The 20965-nt window shown below is 40.1% G+C and overlaps 1 protein-coding gene across 5 annotated transcripts in view; it reads right to left on the bottom strand.

The window, feature by feature from the left end:
- The window catches only part of myh11b (myosin, heavy chain 11b, smooth muscle), a 155171-nt gene that overhangs the window by 17551 nt on the left and 116655 nt on the right, over window positions 1-20965 (bottom strand). For all 5 annotated transcript variants that reach the window (XM_069905658.1, XM_069905659.1, XM_069905660.1 and 2 more), the window contains 18 exons: window positions 20617-20807; window positions 19692-19813; window positions 17778-17847; window positions 15919-16079; window positions 15653-15761; window positions 14504-14635; window positions 13352-13558; window positions 12531-12668; window positions 11201-11324; window positions 9470-9641; window positions 7977-8189; window positions 7572-7716; window positions 5292-5498; window positions 4268-4372; window positions 3823-3975; window positions 2890-3138; window positions 1877-2089; window positions 279-491 (listed from right to left, as the gene is read on the bottom strand). In XM_069905658.1, the coding sequence (XP_069761759.1) occupies window positions 279-491; window positions 1877-2089; window positions 2890-3138; window positions 3823-3975; window positions 4268-4372; window positions 5292-5498; window positions 7572-7716; window positions 7977-8189; window positions 9470-9641; window positions 11201-11324; window positions 12531-12668; window positions 13352-13558; window positions 14504-14635; window positions 15653-15761; window positions 15919-16079; window positions 17778-17847; window positions 19692-19813; window positions 20617-20807 (2924 nt within the window). The remainder of the gene's footprint in view (window positions 1-278; window positions 492-1876; window positions 2090-2889; window positions 3139-3822; window positions 3976-4267; window positions 4373-5291; window positions 5499-7571; window positions 7717-7976; window positions 8190-9469; window positions 9642-11200; window positions 11325-12530; window positions 12669-13351; window positions 13559-14503; window positions 14636-15652; window positions 15762-15918; window positions 16080-17777; window positions 17848-19691; window positions 19814-20616; window positions 20808-20965) is intronic.

The following is a 20965-nucleotide window of genomic DNA, read 5'->3' on the forward strand; positions in this document are numbered from 1 at the left end:
AACCTGCAGGGTTTTAGGCTAATTTTGATGAAATTGGGTGGATCTGATTCTACTGTGCTGTAAATAAATTAAAAATTTTGGAATCATTGAGCATGGAAGCAGGCCATTCAGTCCTCCACCTCCATACTGACCAGTGGATGCCCATTTTCCAGCACTTGGCCCACAGCCTTCTTTGCTAAGGCAATTCCATTGCTCAATCTAGACGAGTCTTGTTGGTGACTCAGCTCTTATCACTCTCTAGGTGAGAAAACTGATTCAACTTTGGTTGATTATTTTACCTGCTTAACAAGCTGTCTCCTCTTTTCTTCATTCTGCTCATCGCGGGCCTGCAAATCACGATCAAACTGTGCTTTCAGCGCTTGCAAATTGACTTCTAATCTTAGCTTGGCATCCTCTGTAGCCTGGAGCTCATCCTCAAGCTCTTCCAACTGGGTCTTCATCTCCTCCACTTGTTGCTCCAAGGTACGTTTTGATTTCTCCAGATCATGGACCTTAATTGCAGAGAGAAAAAGGCAATGAATTATTTGAGTCAATGTATTCTAGGAAAAATAGTTTTGTTTCCTAAATGCACCCATTACATTTTAAGAACAAAAATGCACTTCCAATTTATGCCACTCTAGAAACTGCCTTCCCAAACAGATCAAAGAACAAACGTTTTCTTGGCATTAATAACTGGGTGAGGTTTGTGAAAAATATACAAGCACCTGTCAAGATCTACTTCCAAGTTCCAAGAACTTTACCTACCTCACACTCCTTAACTCAATATTGCCCTGAGGTGCATAGCTCTCTAAGGTATCCATAGAATTCCAGTTGTGGCCTTATGGCCATCCCTGAATTAAAAAGGCCATCACAAATGATCGAGCCTTCACTGGTGAGTTCTGGAATTCACTCCACTTCCCTTTCTCTCTTTGATCCGATTTGAACACTACCTCCTCGATGAAGTTTTTGGTGATCTGTTCTATTGTCTCCTGATGTGGTTCTGCATGAACTTTTACTGAATAATTCTCCTGTGAAATTTCCTGGGACACTTCATTACATTGAAAGGTGATCTACAAAGAAGCATGGCTTGTTGATTATGCTGCACTTACATCCTTTCCTTTTTTTCCCAAATGTTATTTTATTTACACATAATCAAAATTACATACATATGTCATAGTTATTAATCCAGTCAAGAAAAAACATGCATGCTTTTTCCATTTTTCTCACCCCCCCAACAGAAAAACCCCAAAGGAAAGAAAAACAGAAGAAAAAGAACTAAACTAATTTTATAATAATACTATAGTAATAAATTTATATATTAATCACCACTTAACTATGTATAAAGATTTCAAAAAATTGTAATAAATGTGAATGATACCTTCAATAGGAAATAACACAGAATAAACATAAGATGAGGCCAGGGAGTGACAGATTACCCCAAAATTACTGATAATCCTAATATGATTACAAGGTAATCACACCAATTTTTTGCATATATGGGAACCCAATTTTCAAAAAGATTTCCGTACTTGTTCCTTAAATTATATGTAATTTTTTTCCACAGGTACCCCCCTTCGAATTTCACTATGCCAGTCCTCTAATGCAAGATCTGTTTCCAATTTCCATGAAACTGCAATACATTTTCTAACAACTGCTAATGTAATCTTTAAAAACTCCTGTGACCAGTCCAAATTAGACCCCGGGTAAACCTTTGATGTAGCTCCTAATAGAAATTGCATAAGATTTTGTGGAAGTGGAGTCCCTATTACCTGTTGTAGAAAAATCATTCAATCAATTTGGTCCAAAAGGAATTCAATTTAGGACATGGCACGTTTACCTTAAAAACATTTATCCGATGGGCCTAATTTCAACATAAGCTTTTGAGGTGTAAACTTACATTCTTTCCTACATCATCTTTGGAGCTCACAATGTCTTCCATCTCAGCTCGCAGTTGCTTGTTGACCCTCTCCAGGTCTTCCTTGGATGACAGAGCCTCATCCAAAGCACGCGTCAATGCCAGGACTTTAGTCTCCTTTTCACGAGCGTCAGCTTCTGCCCTATCCCTTTCATCTGCAAATTTAGCAGAGATGTTCTTCTCTTCCGCCAGTAGCTGAAAGAATGAAGATAACATGTCTTAACTGCAAATAACTGAAGTTATTTTAGATCAATCTTGGGTATTAATTTCACTGCATTTTATATTTGTGGTGTCGGTGCTGTGCAATTTCTCAGCAATTGGAGGTGCAAGCCGCTCCTTCTGTCCAATAGCCGACAAGTCACCCTTGGGCAAGGTGTAGGACCTGTTTAGCCTCCCAATCAGGGTCACGTGAAGCCATGGATTGCAGAGGGTGGATGGTTTTTACAAGCAGATTCTACAATTTAGAATTTATGATTGTAAAACTAAAAACGCTGGGCAGATGAATCTGCTGATCAATGGCCAGGGTTGCCCGTCCAGTACGGACACTGCCACTGAAGAAGGCAACGGGAAACCACTTGAGTATTTTTCCCCTTGCATAATCACGAACTTATCGACTACGGTCTCAGCTCAAAAATGGAAGCCTTCACCGAAGGAGAACAGGGGGAGGCAACAACTACAGTTTGGAGGGTCAGAGATCGTGACCGAGGGAGAGACATGATCACCCACGCCGAATTGCAAGGCACCTGAAATAAATGTATTTTATGTATAGAATAACACATGTAAGATTAAAATTTAATACTGAAAAAAAGTGATTGTTCTCAATGGATTAAAATAAAAAACTTTGAAAAAATTGCATGGTTAACAAAATTTACTATATTTTATTTAATAAAGCTATCATGAAGGAAGGTTTATAAGATTGTAAAAACTCTTCAAAGAATATTTCCAGTATCTCAAATTGGTAAGTACAAAAAATTTGTTCTGCAAAGATGTTTGACCTGATCAAATTTCTTTTGTTTCTTCTCCAGATTGGAAACTAGTTGTCTCTGGTTGTCTAGGTCCACCAGAAGGTCGTCAAGCTCCTGCTGCAGCCTATTCTTTGTCTTCTCCAGCTTGTCATGAGCTGCTGCTTTTTCTTCAAAGTTCTGAGTGATTGCTTCAATTTCCCTCTGAAGTTTCTTCTTTCCTTCCTCAAGGCCCTCTAATGTAGTGGCATCATCATTTAATTTCTTCTTGGCGTCTGACAGCTACAAGCAAAATCAATGAACAAGATACGATGGAACTTGCTGAACATGCAATGCAAGTTATTTCTTAAGCACAACACATCATTATGCAGACAACTGTCCACTCAACAGGATCCCACAAACTGGAAAGTATAAAGTATTAATTCTAAATATATTTAAAAAATAGTTAGTGTTAACTAATGGAAGAATGTTAATATAGGTAAAAAGTTGTTCTATGTGTCTCGTAAGTTTTATTATGGTACGGGGACTACGTTTTGGGGTAGAAATTAAGTGCACAGTTAGTGGAGGGGTTAGAGCAGCACTGTTACAGCGCCAGTGACCTGGGTTTGAATCCAGCGCTGTCTGTAAGGAGTTTGCATGTTCTCCCTGTGTCTCTATGGGTTTCCTCTGGGGGCTCTGGTTTCCTCCCACCTTTCAAAACGTTGTAGGTTAATTATTTGGGTGACATGAGCTAGAAGGGCCTATTACCTTCATGCTTTTAAAAAATTACATTTAAAATGTGTATCAATTTAAATTTAAAAACAACTTAATAAATTGAAGTAATTTTCTTTCTCAGGTTAAAAATGTGCATTGAAATGAACAAATTTGCAATTTAGCTTGCAGATAATAAATGGAATCTTCCGGCTGCAAGGCAACTGCCCCCACACTGTAGACTGGTACAAGTGAATTTGACGAGGCTCTGTGTACCTGCATTGTCAAAGTGGATATCTGGCGCTCCAGGTTTCTCCTGGCTTCTCCCTCTTCATCCAACTGCTCCTGGAGGCTGTTTCTGTCATCATCCAACTGCCGCAAACGGGTGGATAAATTCAATTTTTGCCGAGTCTCTTCCTGGAGTAGTTCCTGCAGAACAACAATGAGAGGACCTCTTGAGAAATCTTAACAGATCAATATAATAAAATCTATTCTTTATTCAATATATTTAATTATTAAAGAGAACACCAAGTAATTTCAAGAATTCACTTTTTGAGATTATAAATTTCTTTAAGGAGGTTGTTTTATGATTAAAACATTTATGTAGATTGAAAGGAGAAAAATTTGAGTAATCTGGTTTATATATTTTACAATTATTTATTCTACATTCCTTATCCTAATCATATAGGCTTGTCAATCAGGTAGTAAAAATATCTGTTACCTGTGTGTCCTGAAGCTGGGAACTAAGACTTGATACATCCTTTGCAAGCTTAATTGATTTACCTTCAGCTTCATTGAGTGTGGAGGTAACATTGTCAAGCTCATTCTATTGGAAAGAGAAGATAAAAATAAGTAGTTAATTATGTCATTTATTTTTGCTAGTGTATCACCTTAATTTTTCTCCTTTTCCCAAAGAATTGATTCACACAAAGTACAGATGCTTCCACAGGTGTGAATGAAACATTACCAATGTTCAGCAATTAAACCTATTGATTTCAGCTGGCCCACGAAAGAAAAGGGATCCCTCAGCTGAATCTGAACTGGACAAGGAAGCTAGAGCATTGGTGGAAGATTATAAATCTTTGTGTGGCAAAGTTCAAAGTTTGCCTCGTTACATCTGAATAGTGTTTGAAGGCAACCTAATGGGACAGATTTCAGAAAGACTTCCTGCATGACTAGATAAGTTAATACATGTGCTTTTACTTTTTGAGTTTGTTAGAAGAGTGTGATGCTCCTCTGCTATACAATAAATAAATGAACAATCCAACACTTTCAAATAGAAGCAAGCGGGGAAGGTACATGATGAACAGAGCTGATAACATCCTCTCTGTGGAATGAACTTTCCATTAGGTCAATGGTTAATGATCAAGCTGTCAATAGGTTATGAAAGATGTCAGATTTTGTTTTCCATTCAACGGGTAATGAGGTAACTTAACACAAGGCATTGAAAACAAAGTAATCTAACTCAGCAAAGCATTGAACTTGACCTATGTGGCTTGGTAAAACACATAACATCCTGTCCTTGTTGGAGTGCACTGATTTCTTTTTGAAATCTTTTGACAAAATAAAACATCCTCTGTTCTTTGAACACTATATGTGATAGAAAATTTCTCCTCGGCACCAGTTCACAAAAAGAATGCTAACTTGCATGGATTGACAGGGGTTAAAAATCCATTGAAACAAGTTTAAACTATTACTGTCACAAATATTTGAACAAATGCACAAAAGCTTTGTGCAAATTGTACCTGTAACTTGTGCACTCTATCATTGAGCTCAGTTCGAGCACGCTCTCCATCAGCAACCTTCACTTGGAACTCCTGAACCTGGTTCTCCAGCTTCTTCTTTTTGTGCTCCAGTTCCGCTTTGCCTGAGGACAACACTCTGACCTCATTTGAGAGCTCATTATTTTCCTTCTCAAGGGCCTGTTTGTTTTTCTCAAGGTTGGCCTTAGCCTGCAGAAGGTAGAGAGAATTTGTTTTTAAGTATAAATAAAATAATTTAGAAAATCAGAAGCAGGTGTCGGCCATTTGGTCCTGTGAACCTGATCACCATTCAATACAATCATTGGTGAATCCTCGCCTTCATTTCACATTCCTACTTTCTCCACATTCCCTTTTTGTGTCTGGAAATTGATCTATTTCTCCAATCATTTTCAAAAGTCTGAGGTGGAGCTTTTCATGGGTTCACATGAAGGCATTTCTCCTCAGCTCAATCTTAAATGTCTTCTCCTGTGTCTTGACTCCCCAGTCCGGGAAAGCTTTCTTCCTACAGATTGGCCAGACATCTTGATTTTGTAGCCATTGTCCTTTCTCACTATTGATATAATTTCATTCTTTATGAATGTTACGGGTTATATTATATATAAAAATGTCTTTAAAAGAGAGATTGTGGGGGTTCAGTGTAGGTCACTTCACAAACAGAGTATCAAAACACATCTTATTTAAAATGCAAGAGCTTTGTGGTTTTGTGAAGACAATGAAACTGCTTTGGAAAGAATTTCAAAAGTAGGTGCAAATGAAACAGTCCGGTCTCAAAGTCTGATAAGATCTTTAAAGGATTGGGGTTTGGAGCCTTGGGGAGGTGTTCTGGTTTTTAGAGAGAGAGGTCAGTTTTGCAGTAGCTTTTGGAGGCTGCCACATGGCAAGCTGGCAGGCTTGTTGAAAACCCCATTGTGAAGACGGGTTGTGAGTTCTGAAAACCCTTGTTGTCCTCACAAGAGGAAATGGCTGGCGAGGGTCTTTCTCCTGAAATAAGGGAAGCAAGAGGAACTCTGTGGTGACCTGGAAGAAGAGGTTATCATTTGGAAAACCCATGATGGGGCAAGTTTCTTCGGCAAGACACGAAAGTGCCTGATTGGAGGGAATCAGTTTGTGTGAGTCCAACGAGCAACAAATCTTTCTCTCTGAAACTGAAAAGAACCTTCCTGAGCGGTAACCATTTAACTTCAAGCATCAGAGCCCGGTGAAAATTCATAAATGTTAAATTCTGTGAACAGTATAAGAATGACCTGATACTTGTGAACTTGGAGAAGTGAGATTGGACTGTGAATCAAAGAACTTCCCTGAACATATACACATTACATACTCATTCATTTAGAATTAGAAGGGGGTTAAGTTAATAGTAATGTTAATATTTTTATGTTTAAAGAGAATTAAAATTAAAAGCAACATTTGTCTTGGTGAATTTCTATTGCTGCTGGGTTTGGGGTCCTCTGGGCCTGTAACAAAGAACAACACCAGCCCATCTCTTTTTCCATTTTGCCTGTCCTTCCTAAGTACTGAACACCCTTGCATAGTCATCGCCTAGCAAATGTGTGTCCATCATGGCAATAATATTATTTTCTGTTACATCTATTTTGGCTTGTTATGAATTTTATGTGCATTCAGACGCTGCTCATTTATATTTGTCAGTGTTAGAAATCAAGCTTTTTTGTACCATGTCTATTTTGTATGATTTCTCTTTGTAGTTTTCTTTCCCTTATCAGGACTGACCCTTCCTGGTACTCTATTCTTTACTGCCACTGTTTCATTATCCTTGCCCAATCACTTTCATGAACTCTTTCCTTTCTGTTTTCTTTAAATACTACCTGTGCTTTGCCAATGGTATTTGAGATGCTGTTCGAGTATCTTGTACGTGTTGTTCCCTCTCAGCTGTGCGTGCGCACACACGTTTTGCAACCAGCGCACAAAGGAAATTAATGCGCACACAGAAGGTCAGTAACCTAGTTCAAAGTATAGAATAAAATCTTAACTAAACACGTTTCTTTGTGGAATACAATCATACTTGTATTTTATTAAAACATGCCAAATACAGTTTTATTAGCCCTGAGAGATCAGCTGTGCTGAAATGATCTTGAAACAATTTCAAGTTCACATTTGCACAAGCATTCAGTGGACGCATATTTTTCTCACCACAGGGAGAATTTTTTTTGCACCATTTAAGATTTTTTGCGCACACTGACTACTAAAAATTAGAGGGAACATTGCATACACGCTATGTTTTAACTGAATGTGCTTCTCACATACCCGTTTCGCTTGCTCCAACTGTTCTGTAACTTCTTCTATTGCTTGGCTATGCTTCTGTCGCATTTCATGAACCTGAGCCTCATGTGTCCTTGTCTCTTCCTCCAAAGCTCGTTTCATCTGTGAGACCTCGTGTTCTCTCTTAGCTCTATGTATGTAAAAGGCAAGTAATGACCTGGGTTTTCTCATCTAAGTTTCAATGACATTTCTTTTTTCTTCTATTTTGTCATAGAGATTTAATCAATAATATATTGCAGATGAAATGTGTCTTGGGATGATCGCTAAATATCCAGATTTAATCGTCTAAACATTATGTAGAATATCTCTCCATCATTTGATATTCAGCTCATTATTCTTTTGTTTTAATAAATTTTTTTGTGTTGTCATCACAAAAAAGGACCAAAATACCTTAGCTCCTGCTGTGTAGCTGTGCTGTCTAGAGTATCTTCAAGTTCCGTCTTTAGAGCTTCCAACTCTTCACCCAGATCTCTCTTTTGTTTCTCCACCTTGTTCCGAGCTGATCTCTCAGAGTCTAGATCTTCTTGAAGATCTGATATAAAGGCTTCCAACTCACGGATTTTCTTCAGCGCATTGTTCTTCTGCGCAGCTTCTTCATCGAGCCTGTTTGGACAAAATTCAGTCAACACACAGGAACCATCGTGTGTGTTGAACGCAAGAGAGAAGTGGCACATGGAAAGCTAAGTATTTTCTCTCTGCCTGGAAGTTTGTTATGTTCTCACAAAAAACTAGTTTCAATTAAAGACTGCCTGGGGTGAGTCAGAGTATTGAACATAGTTTGCAGCATGGCTTGGAAGAACAAGTACAACAATGAGATGAAGGAGCCAGCTTTTACAATTCAATGGGTTTATAATTACAACCCCGTCCTTCCCACATCTTCTGGAACTGAAGGTGAACAACCCACCCCCCATCCCCCCCTCCCCGGTGTAGCTGGTTCCCGTTAGTTCTGTGGCTGCAGTCAAGATGTAGATGGAAAAGCAAAGTATACATTCAATACTTGGGTTGTGCAGCTAAGCAACTTTATGAGGATATAGATAGTGCCCAGGTGCTGCTGTCCTTATTCACCCTGACTATGGTGGATCTGGTATGCTTGAGTTTTCAAAATGCATTTGATAAAATGGTACTCAAGTTATTTTTTTGGCAAGATTGAGGTCTGCAGTGTGAAGGGTAAAATGGGTGAATTCAATGGAAAAACCATGCTGAATAAATGATGGATAAGGCCACTGGTGTTCACAGGGATTTGTGTTGTAACACTTAGAGGGGTGGGGGGGAAATAAAAGATTCAGAATTTGAGATACATGGGAATGACCTGACGACAAACGAGGGCTGATGATTCGATATGGTACAGAGTTCTGACCACTAGTGAATTATGTGAACATTTTGGAATATTTCTGTATGGGTCGTGGAACTGTTATTATATGGATGTATTGGGACGTTGCTCACTCTGGTGCAGAGCTGACATTGATACTGTATTACTGAACTGAGTCAGGCCATACTGAAATTTCTAATGCTGCGAACAAAGTGCAATCCAATTTTGCTGAAAGCTGTTAGCTTATAATGTCTATGAAGTAGATCAGCTTTCGAAAATCAGGTGACCTCCAATTGCAGTTTGACATGATCCGAACGTGAATTTAATTGTTTAATATTTGATTGACATTCAATTTTCAATCAAACAACTACATTCATAGTGTGAAATAACAATAAAAAGGCAATAGATCCTGGTGGATATTGATCACTGATTAGAACACATTTTCCACTATCCAATAAAAGGAGCCAACTTCATAACCAGAGGTGTATCAGTTTGTTTGTGGGAAGGAGGATTTAAATGTTTAAAGTGAACCAGAACGCAGCAACTGCTCAGAATTTTGTCTTTCTCCCCCTACCTATTAATTGCGGTTTGTAATTCCTCCTCTTTCTTTGCAAGCTGCATCTTCAGGTCAGCAATCTGCTGCTGAAGTTCTGCCAGCTGTTCGTGCAGGTCCGAACCTTCTCCCTCTAACTTCCTCTTCAGCTTCTCCAGCTCCTGCCTGGTCTTCTCTTCCTTCTTCAGCCGCACTGTGCCACGTGCAGAAATATCATTATAATATCAGGAATATGAACAGGCCATAAAGTGATTGTTTACATTAAATCGCAGGCAACACAAATAGTTATCAATCCAAAAGAGTATGATCATATGTGGAGAGATTAAGAAAAAATTTAAGAAAAATGTAATGGGGTACTTTTAGTTTTGAGAAGATCCATTGATAATGAAGCTAAATCAATTTTATACTACATTAACTGGAAGCTGTAAATATTTTGTCACATCAGAATGTTTCTGTAAATCCTATATATAACCACTGGGGGGAGCTGGTCATCGGACTGGTTAAGTCTGCAAATGAAGTACACTTGTGTTCTGGAGTCAGTGCATTCTGAAAAATGCTCATTCCCAAACAGCCCTCCATTTTCATTGAACCCCAAATTAAAAGAGTGCAACTTTTCATCTGGAATGACATGGATTTGTTAGGGGTAAAATGTGGTTGAGATGATGATTAAAATTAGGGCCTTGATATTGGAGCCGTTGCCTTGGGAGAGGACGCAGATGATTGTCCACTGACCCTGCTGGAGGATTTTGAGGAGGTAGTACTTTGAGAACCCGGGAGTCTTCGTACAGGATACCCTAAAAGTTAAGGTTGAGTCAGTGGTGAAGAATAGCATATAAGAGGCGGGATGTATAAAGCACTGGTAAGACCTCACTTGCAGTACTGTGTAGAGTTTTAGATGCTTTATTTGAAAAAAAGATGTGGTGATGTTGCAGACGATTCAGAGAAGATTTTCTAGAATAATACTTGGAATAAAAGGGTTAGCATTGGTTCATGTTGGAGTAGAGCAGGATAAGGGGGGGGACCTCGTAGAGATATTTTGAATGCTGAAAGACCTGGACAGAGTAGATTTCCATGGTAGAGGAATCTAGGACAAGAGGGCACAACTTCAGGATAAATGGGCATCAATTTAGAGCTGATGCAGAAAAATTTATTTAGCCAGAGGGTCGTGAGTCTGGAACTTCTTGCCATGGGCGGCAGTGGAAGCGAGTTCTTGGGTTCATTAAGGCAGAGATTGATGGGTATATAATTTGTAATTTGTCAGGGCATCAAGGGTTACGGGGAGAAAAATGGGGAGTGGGGCTGAGTGGGAGGGTGGATCAGCTCACGATAAAATGGCAGCACAGATTTGATGGGACTGTTTCTGCTCCTATAATCTTGTGAGATGCCTGCTGGAGGTTCACCACTGCCAGGTTGACCAAAAGGTTTGATTTGGAGTTGGGGATTTAATCCACAAACAATCTTCTCAGATGGCCAAAGGCTATACGTGCACTGAAGGCGGAGGTGAATTTCATCATAAATGTATCCCTTAATTGAGAGTTAGGAAGTGATTCTTATTTTCCAGGATATTATCTTGAACCTATATTGTTGGGGGGTGGGTGGCACAATATTGCATTGTGGGGCTTGTTTGGTAGTGAAATTTTGTTATGTGGACGTTAAGTGCTCATGATTCGATGAGCAGCTGTTTCTTTGCACAAGCACCATTTCACTGTTGTGGATAACATCTTGTAGTAATTTACGAATAATTATAATTACCTTCTAGTTCTGAAATCATCGATTCATGTTTATTCTTCAGCTTTGTCAGGTTCTTTGCTTTCTCCTCTTCTTCAGCAAGATTTGTGGTAAAATCAGCTATCCTCTCATCAAGGAGTTTCTTTTCCTATATAAAATAGTGATCTTGTTAAATCCAAAGATCCAGGATGTTTCTACATGCTGTCTGCATAACAAGGGAAGATTTTCTCAAGGTTTGCTGATTTACAGGACCTTTTTGGTATTCAAGCAGGGGAACAGACAAACCACACATTGTTAGTGTAAATGAATTCTCTGCCCCTGAACCTCTGGGTTTATTCCTGAACTCTTGCTGCCTCCCCATAGCATCCTCCTATCAACTGAGCAAATAGAGAACAAATAGACACCATGATAGATCAAGCTCTGTTAATTCATGTCCAATTACTATGCTCGCCACCCCTTTCTCCATTCATGCTGTGTGCACACAATGCCAACACCATAAAATGCTCTAGAAAGGATCAGCCTATAAGACTGGTAATCTTAGGAAATATAATGAGATGCATTTCAACACTAAATTTTACTTTGGCCGAATGTTATACTTTTGTTGACTTCAAAGGAAACACGGTAAAATCAACATTACAAACCCGCTGTCAAAGTGGGCCTGAGGATTCTCCAAAGCAAATACAGCTCCAAAAACAAACTTTCAATCACTTTGCAAAGAGTAAAAACTCCATTACAGCAAGAAGCACAGCCACAAGCTGCCATCTTCCTACAAATAAACAACCTCGTGGCTTAGAAAAATCACTTGATTTGTAATTTCTAATCTAGTTTCAGGAACATTCAAATGAACTACTCCATTCAAGTATGTATTCCTCAAAATTCTCTCGGGATTCGTCAATTAGTCTCACACCACTCTACCAAATAAGGAGCTTCTTATCAGCTCCCAAGCTGGTAACAGAGAAAAGAATGCAGCTTTCCTGTCACAATTTTAAAACTTCCAGTTACCCTTTGAAACTTACATTTTTATTATATTCTAAAATCTACTCTCTCACCATTAGATTCCCATTACAATGGGACTGGCTCCTTTGTAGCCAATGAAGTTCAGCAGCATTAGCTTAATACCCTTGAATCTTTAAAGTGCTGTTGTATTATTTAATTTGGTCTGTAATTGGTTCCAGCTACTTACAAACTGGGCAGTATCCATTCTGTATGTGTGCTGTGTCTGATTGTGTGTCTGCATATTTTTCACCGAGGATCGGAGAACGCCAATCCGTAGGGTTGTACTTGAACAATCAGATGACAATAAACTTGATTAGTATTGCAGGAAACTTGCAGGGAGGCCTGGTGTTACGCTGACCTTTGCAAATTTTAGATTCTGGTCTTCCAAGATTAAGACGTCATCCTCCATCTTCTTAAGTTTGGCATCGAGGGTCACCTTATCCAGCTGCAGCTTCTGTCGTGCGGCTTCCTCTTCATCCAGCTGTTCCTCCAAATCCTTTAGAAGAAAATATTTACTTCAGAGAAGATATTTACTTTTTTTTGTCTGAAACTCTGCCCAGGGAACAAAAGCCAGAACATAAAATGTATTCAATCATTACTTACAGTTTTCATCGAAACCTTAAAAAAAATGTTAGAAAATGGGCTATTCATAATTTGGGGAGTCTGTTACCAGTGGAACAGGGTCACAACAAGCAAACACTCCCCAGGTGAAAAGTCAAACTGATGATACCAACAGTATACATTCACAAGCTATTAACGGGCAATTAATCACTTGGAAGTATGCAGATGATTTCACAAAGCGTCACAGGGGTACAGCGCTCTTCAGCCCACTGAGTTCACACCAACCAACTGACGCTAATCTCATTCTACTCTCACCACACTCCCTCAATATTCTATCACACAAATGCTCAGAGCGATTTGCAAGGGCCAATTAACCTACAAAGATGACGAGGCCCACACCGATGACTCCGTGACAACTGGAGCGTTCTGCTCGGCAAGGGCAATGATCTTTAATTTGGTGTCACATCTGTGGGGCAGTGAAAGAGGGAAGTGGGGACCGGTTTGGCTGCGGAATTTTTAGAAAACAATAAATGGTTATTTTTTTCTTAAAAAAAAAAACCCAATTATTATAGAACATCTTTCCCAGTTTAAGTTCCACCTTTGTGAAGAGTCATATACCAGGATTTGGGTTTGCATTTTCTTCTTTTCGTTTAACATTTGATGGCTTCGTTCTTCCTCCTCTTCAATCCGTGCCTCCATATCATGAAGGATTTCCTCCAGTTCTTGTTTCTTCGTTTCGAGACGGATTCTCATCTCCTCTGCCTCGGCGAATAGCTCAGTTTCAGCCTGCAGTTGCTCTTGAAGGCTATTCTTTTCCTCCAGTATCTAAATATACAGAAAATATTATTGCTCATTGGTTAGCACATTCAACACTGAACAAATGATCCCTTTAATTAAATGGAATCATACAGAGAAGTGTTTCAAAACAAAAATTAAGGTTAAAAGTGATGGTTTCTATTGTGAGATGTTTTAAATGAACAAAATTAAAGTTAAGAAATATAATTTGTTCGTTACTGGATATCTTGAAAATCTCAATCTCTTGATTAAATAATTCTGAATCCTAAGAGAAATGAGAGATTTATTACAGTAAAACCTCAGTATCAGGAATTCAAGCAACGGGCAAAAAAAAACTTGAGGAAACAAAAAAACGAATAAAGTAATAGGTGAAAAATAGGTCAGTCAATGTTCTTTGAGGTAACACATAAACCTTTGGTGAAGATAGGATAAATATTCAGCCAGGAGAGGCCTTGCTCTTAGCAGCTGTTTAAATATAGTTGTGTGAAACAGCAATGGTGCCACCAAGGATTGAAGAGCTGGTTTGATGCCGCTAGCCGTTGGGGTGACTCTCTTAAAAATGTCTCCTTATCCCTGCTTAGTAAGAGTCATCCTGGTCAGAAGCTTCACCTGTAAACTTGGGGGAGTTAATTATCTGTAATGTCACTGCCCGTCTTTCAGGCGGCCCCGTAGGAGAGGAACCTGTCAAATGTCTTCAAGGAATGTGACTGAAAATAAAGTAAAAATCAAGGTCAACATAGTTGAGCCCAAGTGAAGTTCGTTCAGTGTAAGTGCTGTGTATTATGGGTTCTCTAAACTGTTTGTTCTTGATGCAGGGGTATTAGTTCGGCCTTGCAAGAGTAAGTCTCAGGCAACCGGAAAATACACTCACCCCGCATTTACCAATCAGCCCCCCAACCCACCACGGGCGCTGGCCACCTTCTGCTTCTCTGGGCACGTGTTTCTGAACGCCACGTTTTAGTGGGGCACTTTTACCTGGCGGTGCTTATTTTCGAGTTCTGAAAGGTGAATCTCTGCTCTCTGTTGCTTATCCTTTGTCCTCTGCAACTCATCCTCCTTCAGTTGCATTTCCTCCTCCTGACGCGTGACTTGCAGCAGTGGCTTCACCTGCACCAAGAGACTGGGCATCAGGACAGCGCAGATATCTTCTTGCGACAGCCGCGCGAGCGAGAGCAAGAGAGCGCGCGAGGGACGAAACGTTGCCTCACACTCTTCTTGTGTGAAGACTGGCATGGGGAGACGCCCAGGTGCTCTCTACTGTAGTCCTAGAACCTCTCTCCTCTCGCAGGAAAGGCTCAAGTTTGATCTGGCTAAAAAGAGATGGAACCGTGGGGGTGGGGAGAGATCACCAACCGTGAATGCAAACCGCTATTATTCTCACTACTTTCTGTCTAATACCAATGAAACTGCTCTTTATAGAAGACCTCGTGTTCTTTATGCTCGTATTTCAGTCTTCTGTGGAAAAATAGTTTTTCAACTATTGCCATTTGTTAAGGAAAGATTGGGTTGCCTAGAATTTAAAACAAAAATAAGGTGGGGGGGGGGGGGTGGAAAACAACACAAAAAAAGAAACCTAAAATTATGAACGGGATCGATACAGAGGCAGGAAAGGTGTTTCACTGGCAAGTTGGACTGGAGTTGGGGGGGGATTATTGCCTCAAGATTCCAGATCTCGGACTGAGATGAGGAGAAACGGCTTTTTGCAGAGTTGTGGATCTGTGGAAATCCTTGGCCAAGGAAGCAGTGGGCATAGACTCATGAATTAAATTTCAGTCACAGTTCGGTAGCCTTTTGCATAGGAGGAGAATTAAAGATTATGAGAAACAGGGCACATCGGCCATGATCTTATTTAATGGCTCGATGGGCCAAATGGCCAACTTCTACTCTTATCATTTGTGTTCTTAAAGTCGGGCAACAGATTAAAAGAATTCATTTTAAATGAATATCTGTGGGACGTCTCTTCTTCTCTCCTGCAATGTGGTAACAAAGTCCTTACCAGCAGGGTGAGGAATTCCCCCCCCCCCCCCACCCCCCACTCAAGGCAACTTAAATACTGACAAGTGGGAGAAAGCACACATCTTCCTTTGTGAAATTACCAAGTCGATAAAATTTGCTCAAACCAACCTTAGTGAACAGTCTCCACCATTGCCAGTTCCTCAGTTTAAGGTAAGCTGCACAGTTTCTCTGGATCACTTTCATCGCCGTGAACTGTTGCTGCCTTTTGGTGAAGGCTCTGCAACGTTAGAGAATTGTCAGCATCCAAGGGCCAGAGATGAGAAAAAAAAACGTTGCACAATCCATTTCAACATGAAAAAGTTAACTTAACAAGGAGTGCATTATCAAGTACTCAAAGTTCTGTGCAGTACAATATGTGGTAAAGAAATGCTCACTTTCTGGCCAAGAAGCCTCTGCTTCGAGCTTGGAAAGCAATAATGATGTCCGTGATTTTCAGGTCTCTCTCCTCCTCCAGGTGTGCCAGGACACCCGTTCGGAAGAAGATCTTACTTTGTCCGATCCTGTACAGGTTAGTGTCTAGTTCCAAGCTTTTGATCTAAAATAGACATTTTTTTTTTTAAAAAAGAACTTAGAATTTTGGTTTATTGACAATATTTTAAAAAGTCTTCGTTGTTTAATCTGCTGTGGAATTAGTTCAAATGATACAGGGCAGGTAGGAATCTTGAATTGGGGGCAAGAGACCTAGATGCGAGGGCATTTAGGACTAACGAGGAGAAATTTCTCCATTCTAAGCATAGTGAATATTAGGAATTTTCTGTCTTGGAAGGCAGTAGAGTATTAGTCATTGATTTCATTCAAAGCAGAGTGATGGATTTTTTTTTCTTACAGAGGAAATGATGTAAAAGTCAGCCGTGATCTTGTTGAATGGAGCAGAAAGGGTGAGGGATTAAATAGCCTACTCCTGCTTCTACTTGTGTTGTTGTCTAATTGGTCTGTTGATGCATATCGGCGCACTCAGTGAATATGTGGAGTTCAGAGGAAAACAATGCTGGAAGTAAATTGCTCACCCTATAATCAGTTTGTGTAAAGTGAACATCCAAACTAGGCATCTAATGTTTAGTGATGGACTTTTCCCCCAGGGTGGGACTAGCAAACCCCAGAGGGCATCTGTATAAAATGAAGGGAGGAAAGTTTAGGGCAGCATCAGGGGTAAGATTTTTTTTAACACTGAGAGTTGTGGGTGCCTGGAATGCCTTGCCAGGGGTGGTGTAGAGGCTGTAACAATGGAGGCATATAGGAGACTCTTAGACAGGCATATGGAGGAAAGAATTATGGATGGCTATGAGGTAGGGAGGGTTTCATTTTTAAAAAAATGGTAGGCATAACATCATGGGCCAAAGAGCCTGTACCGTGCGGTAATGTTCTATGTTTCATTGATTTACTGTGAAAGACACAATCAATTTATGTGGCTTGTTGAATGATAATGGCCTAACTTTTCCATTCCTGTGGAAATCCTGCCCACTCCGTGGCCAATCACGCTGTGTCAGTTGTTTGCTTCAAGCAATGCACTGGGGGACAGGCTTCGCACAAACACATCTACATTTTGTTGGTGGTGGCCTGGTTACAGAGCTGCAGGCAATGCTGAGGAGGAGGAGAGAGTGCGATGAGGGAAATAGTCACAGGTTTGGGGTTTAGCTTTGGAAATCACCTTTCTTTAACTCCAATTGGAAAAACGGCCCCCTTGTACAAAAGGCGATTCTTTAACCTTTAAATCATTTATCTTGGTCATGCTGGAAGTTCAAAATAATCAAGGTGTTGCTTTGCAATTAATGATGAAAACTGTATTTGATTGCATCCACTCCCTGCATTGGGCATATTCAAACTTAAATATAAATATTAAATTAATTTTAAATTTAGACATAGAGCACAGTGCCACCCAATTACTCCCAATTGACCTCCACCCCCAGTACATTTTCAACAGTGAGAAGGAAGTGGAGCACCCAGAGGAAACCCACGCAGACACAAGGAGAATGTATGAACTCCTTACAGACAGCGCCGGATTTGAACCCCCGTCGCTGATGCCGTGACCGCGTTATGCTAACTGTGCCACTCCTTCTTTGGATGTCAGTTCCTTGAAAAAAAAAATCCAGGATGTGACAGCAAATGACAAGAGCTGGGAAAATAGTGAACATTAAAGTCCCAACCAACTTGCCACAATTTAAATCCGTCAAGTAGAAGGGAAATTCCAGTTCAATGAATACAGTTCCTGTCTCCTAGAGCAGTACAGACTTACCATAAGTACACAAGCCTGTTTTCCATCCATGAATCCTTTTGGAATAGCACCTGGTGTTAGGATTTCATATCTAAAAGAAACAATATTGATTAATAATCCTTTATTAACGACAGGAATTAATTATCTATATTTAATGACAGGAATATAAATGGATTCAGTGCAAGAATGTCTTCATCCCACATTTCTGTTCCAGTATCCGAACATTGCATTTTGTGAATGTTCTGATGCTTTAAGGGATTGACTGAACATTGTTCAATGGTAATCAGTATTTTGTAGCAAAATGCATTGCAATGTCGCACATGTAAGAGCATCTTATGAAGGAAGTGATAACATGTTATTTCTTAAAGTGTGCTGAGGACTTGTCTTTCAGTGGTTGAAAACATTTCTGCTGCTTTCACACCATTCTGAACCACCTTTACAGCCATTGCTCTGCTCCACAGAAACCTTTCCAAAAAATGTTCCAAACCAATAATCAGTGGGACTGCATGGTACCCTAATCTACTTGTAAGAAATAATTTCTTAATTTTCTGCATTGGACAGTATAGTCCCGAGGTCATGCAGATATTTTGACAGTCTCTAGAAGCAGAACCAAGGTAAAAATTGTTGCAATTATAGGATACAAGTTTTGAGAATTTTGTAGTGAATTAGAGGAGAAAATAGTTTTCCATGGGAGGACGTTTGAATCCAAAGGGTATAAATATTTTTGGTTAAATCATTTTAAAAAAATTAAATGTATTACGTCTGAATATTTTTTTAATGTAAATGTTGATTTCTTGGAGTTAATTTGAAATGTTTCTGATTGGTCTGAGAAAGCCTTCATCCCCATGACCCAAGGCCCAGTCATCATTCTGCTTCATGAAACTACTATAGCAGTGAGGATTCCAGCTCAGCTGGGTCTGAGGAGCCATAAATGGCAAATGTGAGGCACGTCTTTCCAAGCTCCATCAGGTGTGGTGTTCCAGTGCATCAAACTGCATTAACAAATTAAAAAAAAAAGATCCTATTATTTTTGTGGGAAATTCTTTTTGTGCTGTAATATTCATTAACTTACAAGTACTCTCTAATTTTCTTGTTATATAGCTTGGGTGGAGTTAAATTCTTATGTGTTGGATAATTACTGTACATACTTGTGTAATAGGTGACCTTTCCCCCTCCACCCCCAACCCCGGCTTTTTTAGCTTTTTTCCATATGACCTGTGTCAAAGTCAATCCCAAAACCTGCCGTCTGAGCTCCAGATGCCCTGACCGCAAACCCTCGCCTTGGCAGCCGATTCACCAGAGCACCTGATACCATGATCACCCACCCATGAGAATTCCTGATGTCCCGACCACCTGCCCACCAGAGCTCTCACCACCTTGACCGTGGCTCCTTGCCCCGGCCACTCACCCGCCCACCAGAGCTCCTGGTGCTCCGACTGTGGATCCTTGCTCTGGCCGCTCACCCACCCTTGGGAGCTCCCGACGCCCTGACCACAGGTCCTCACCCCTGCCTCCTGCCCACCAGAGCTCCTGACATCCTGACCGTGGACCCCTCACCCTGGCAGCCCTCCAAACACCCCGGCCCCAGACTCTCTTCTCGGCCCCAGTCACCTGCCCATCCAAGCTCTTGTCACTCCGAATGCGGACTTAACACCCCGTCCCTGCCGGCCACCCTTCTGAGCTCCCAACAACCTTCAAACAGACTTACCACCTGATCCCGGCCATCTGAGCTCCCAGCCCCTTGAATGTCACAGGTACTTACCACAGTCGAAATATGACCTGTGTAAAAGATGATCCCACCAAATTTGTCCTGAAAAATCGGTCCAAAAAACTCGACTATCACAAGTGATCTACCTTGAGTATTTGGTGTGGGATCTAGAGACGTCGTATCGGATTCTGATTCATTGCTGGTCTCGGAACAGAAAATTTACTTGCCTTTGGCGGAATTCCTGGAAGATGATCCTGTTAGGAAATCCTTGACGGCAGATCCGGATACCTTCCAAAACACCATTGCACCGCAACTGTTCCAGTACAAGCTGTGCATCAAGCTTGCCAGCCTGATAGAGAAAGGACTCTTTTAGTTAAGCTCAAGATATATTTTGGTGTTTCAGGTTCATGCATTGTTTTACACTTTTATGTATTTTTATATGCTTAATTTTGTACATTAAAACAGTAATAAATACTTTTGCATTTTTGAATAAAGGTGTTAACTTGTTCTCTAAAGTTTTAACAATGATCTGAATAAATTTAAAATAATTAGGTTAATGGTTTGTTAAACCATCACATTGGAATAGAAGAACATAAAGAAACAGGAGCAGGTGACGGGCCTCAAGCTTGCCTACCATCTAATATGATTTGGACTGGTCTTCCCATGGACCTATCTTCAGTTCTTGTTTTCCAGATAATGTTCTGGTCTTCCAGTGATCTCTCTACTTCCTCTATTGATACCCAATGAGCTAGCCTTCACAACTCACTGGGACAAAGAATGCTCGAGACTCACTGCCTTCTCCTAGGAAGTAGAAGCACCTTACTAATACCATTTCAACTGATGAATCCTGCATTTCCATTTTGTTAAAATTTTCACTTAATTTTAACCTAGTTCTTACTAATTTTCACCTGGCTAATACAGTTTATTTGATGATAGTAAGGCATATTTTCATAAAGAAACATTGCAAATGGAAATTTGATGTAAAGCACATTTGTTTTAGCAGCTAGCTGCTGTTTGGTAAACACACGTGTTTGGTGACTATTGTGAAAGCAGGAACTTCTTCACAATGCATTCTCTTGTGTGAAATTTCAGCCATGGACTCTAAATAATGACCACGATCTTTCAAGTAAAGAGTGAATCATGGTAACTTACCCTCTTCTCATGGTTTGGAATGATACAGCGCACAAAATTGGGGCTGGTGTTGCGCAGTGTCGTCATGAGCTTGGTCAGTTGCTCTTTGTATAACTGCCCCACAGTACGGAACATGCCCTTTTTGGTTTTTGAGACCCCTGGCGCACTTTCACTCATTTTCGCCACTTGGTCCAAACCAACAATTCGATCCACTTAAAAATATAAACAAAGCATAGATTCAATGATTGAATTTTTTTTTAAATGATGTACATAGTTTTATTGTTTAGAGATGCTTTTGAAGAAGATTGAAAACCTAAGAAATAGCAAATGGGCCATTTACCCTTCAGGGCTGTTCCACCAATCAGTGGGT

Source organism: Narcine bancroftii, chromosome 12, assembly GCF_036971445.1.
Source record: "Narcine bancroftii isolate sNarBan1 chromosome 12, sNarBan1.hap1, whole genome shotgun sequence".
NCBI classification, from domain to species: Eukaryota; Metazoa; Chordata; class Chondrichthyes; order Torpediniformes; family Narcinidae; genus Narcine; species Narcine bancroftii.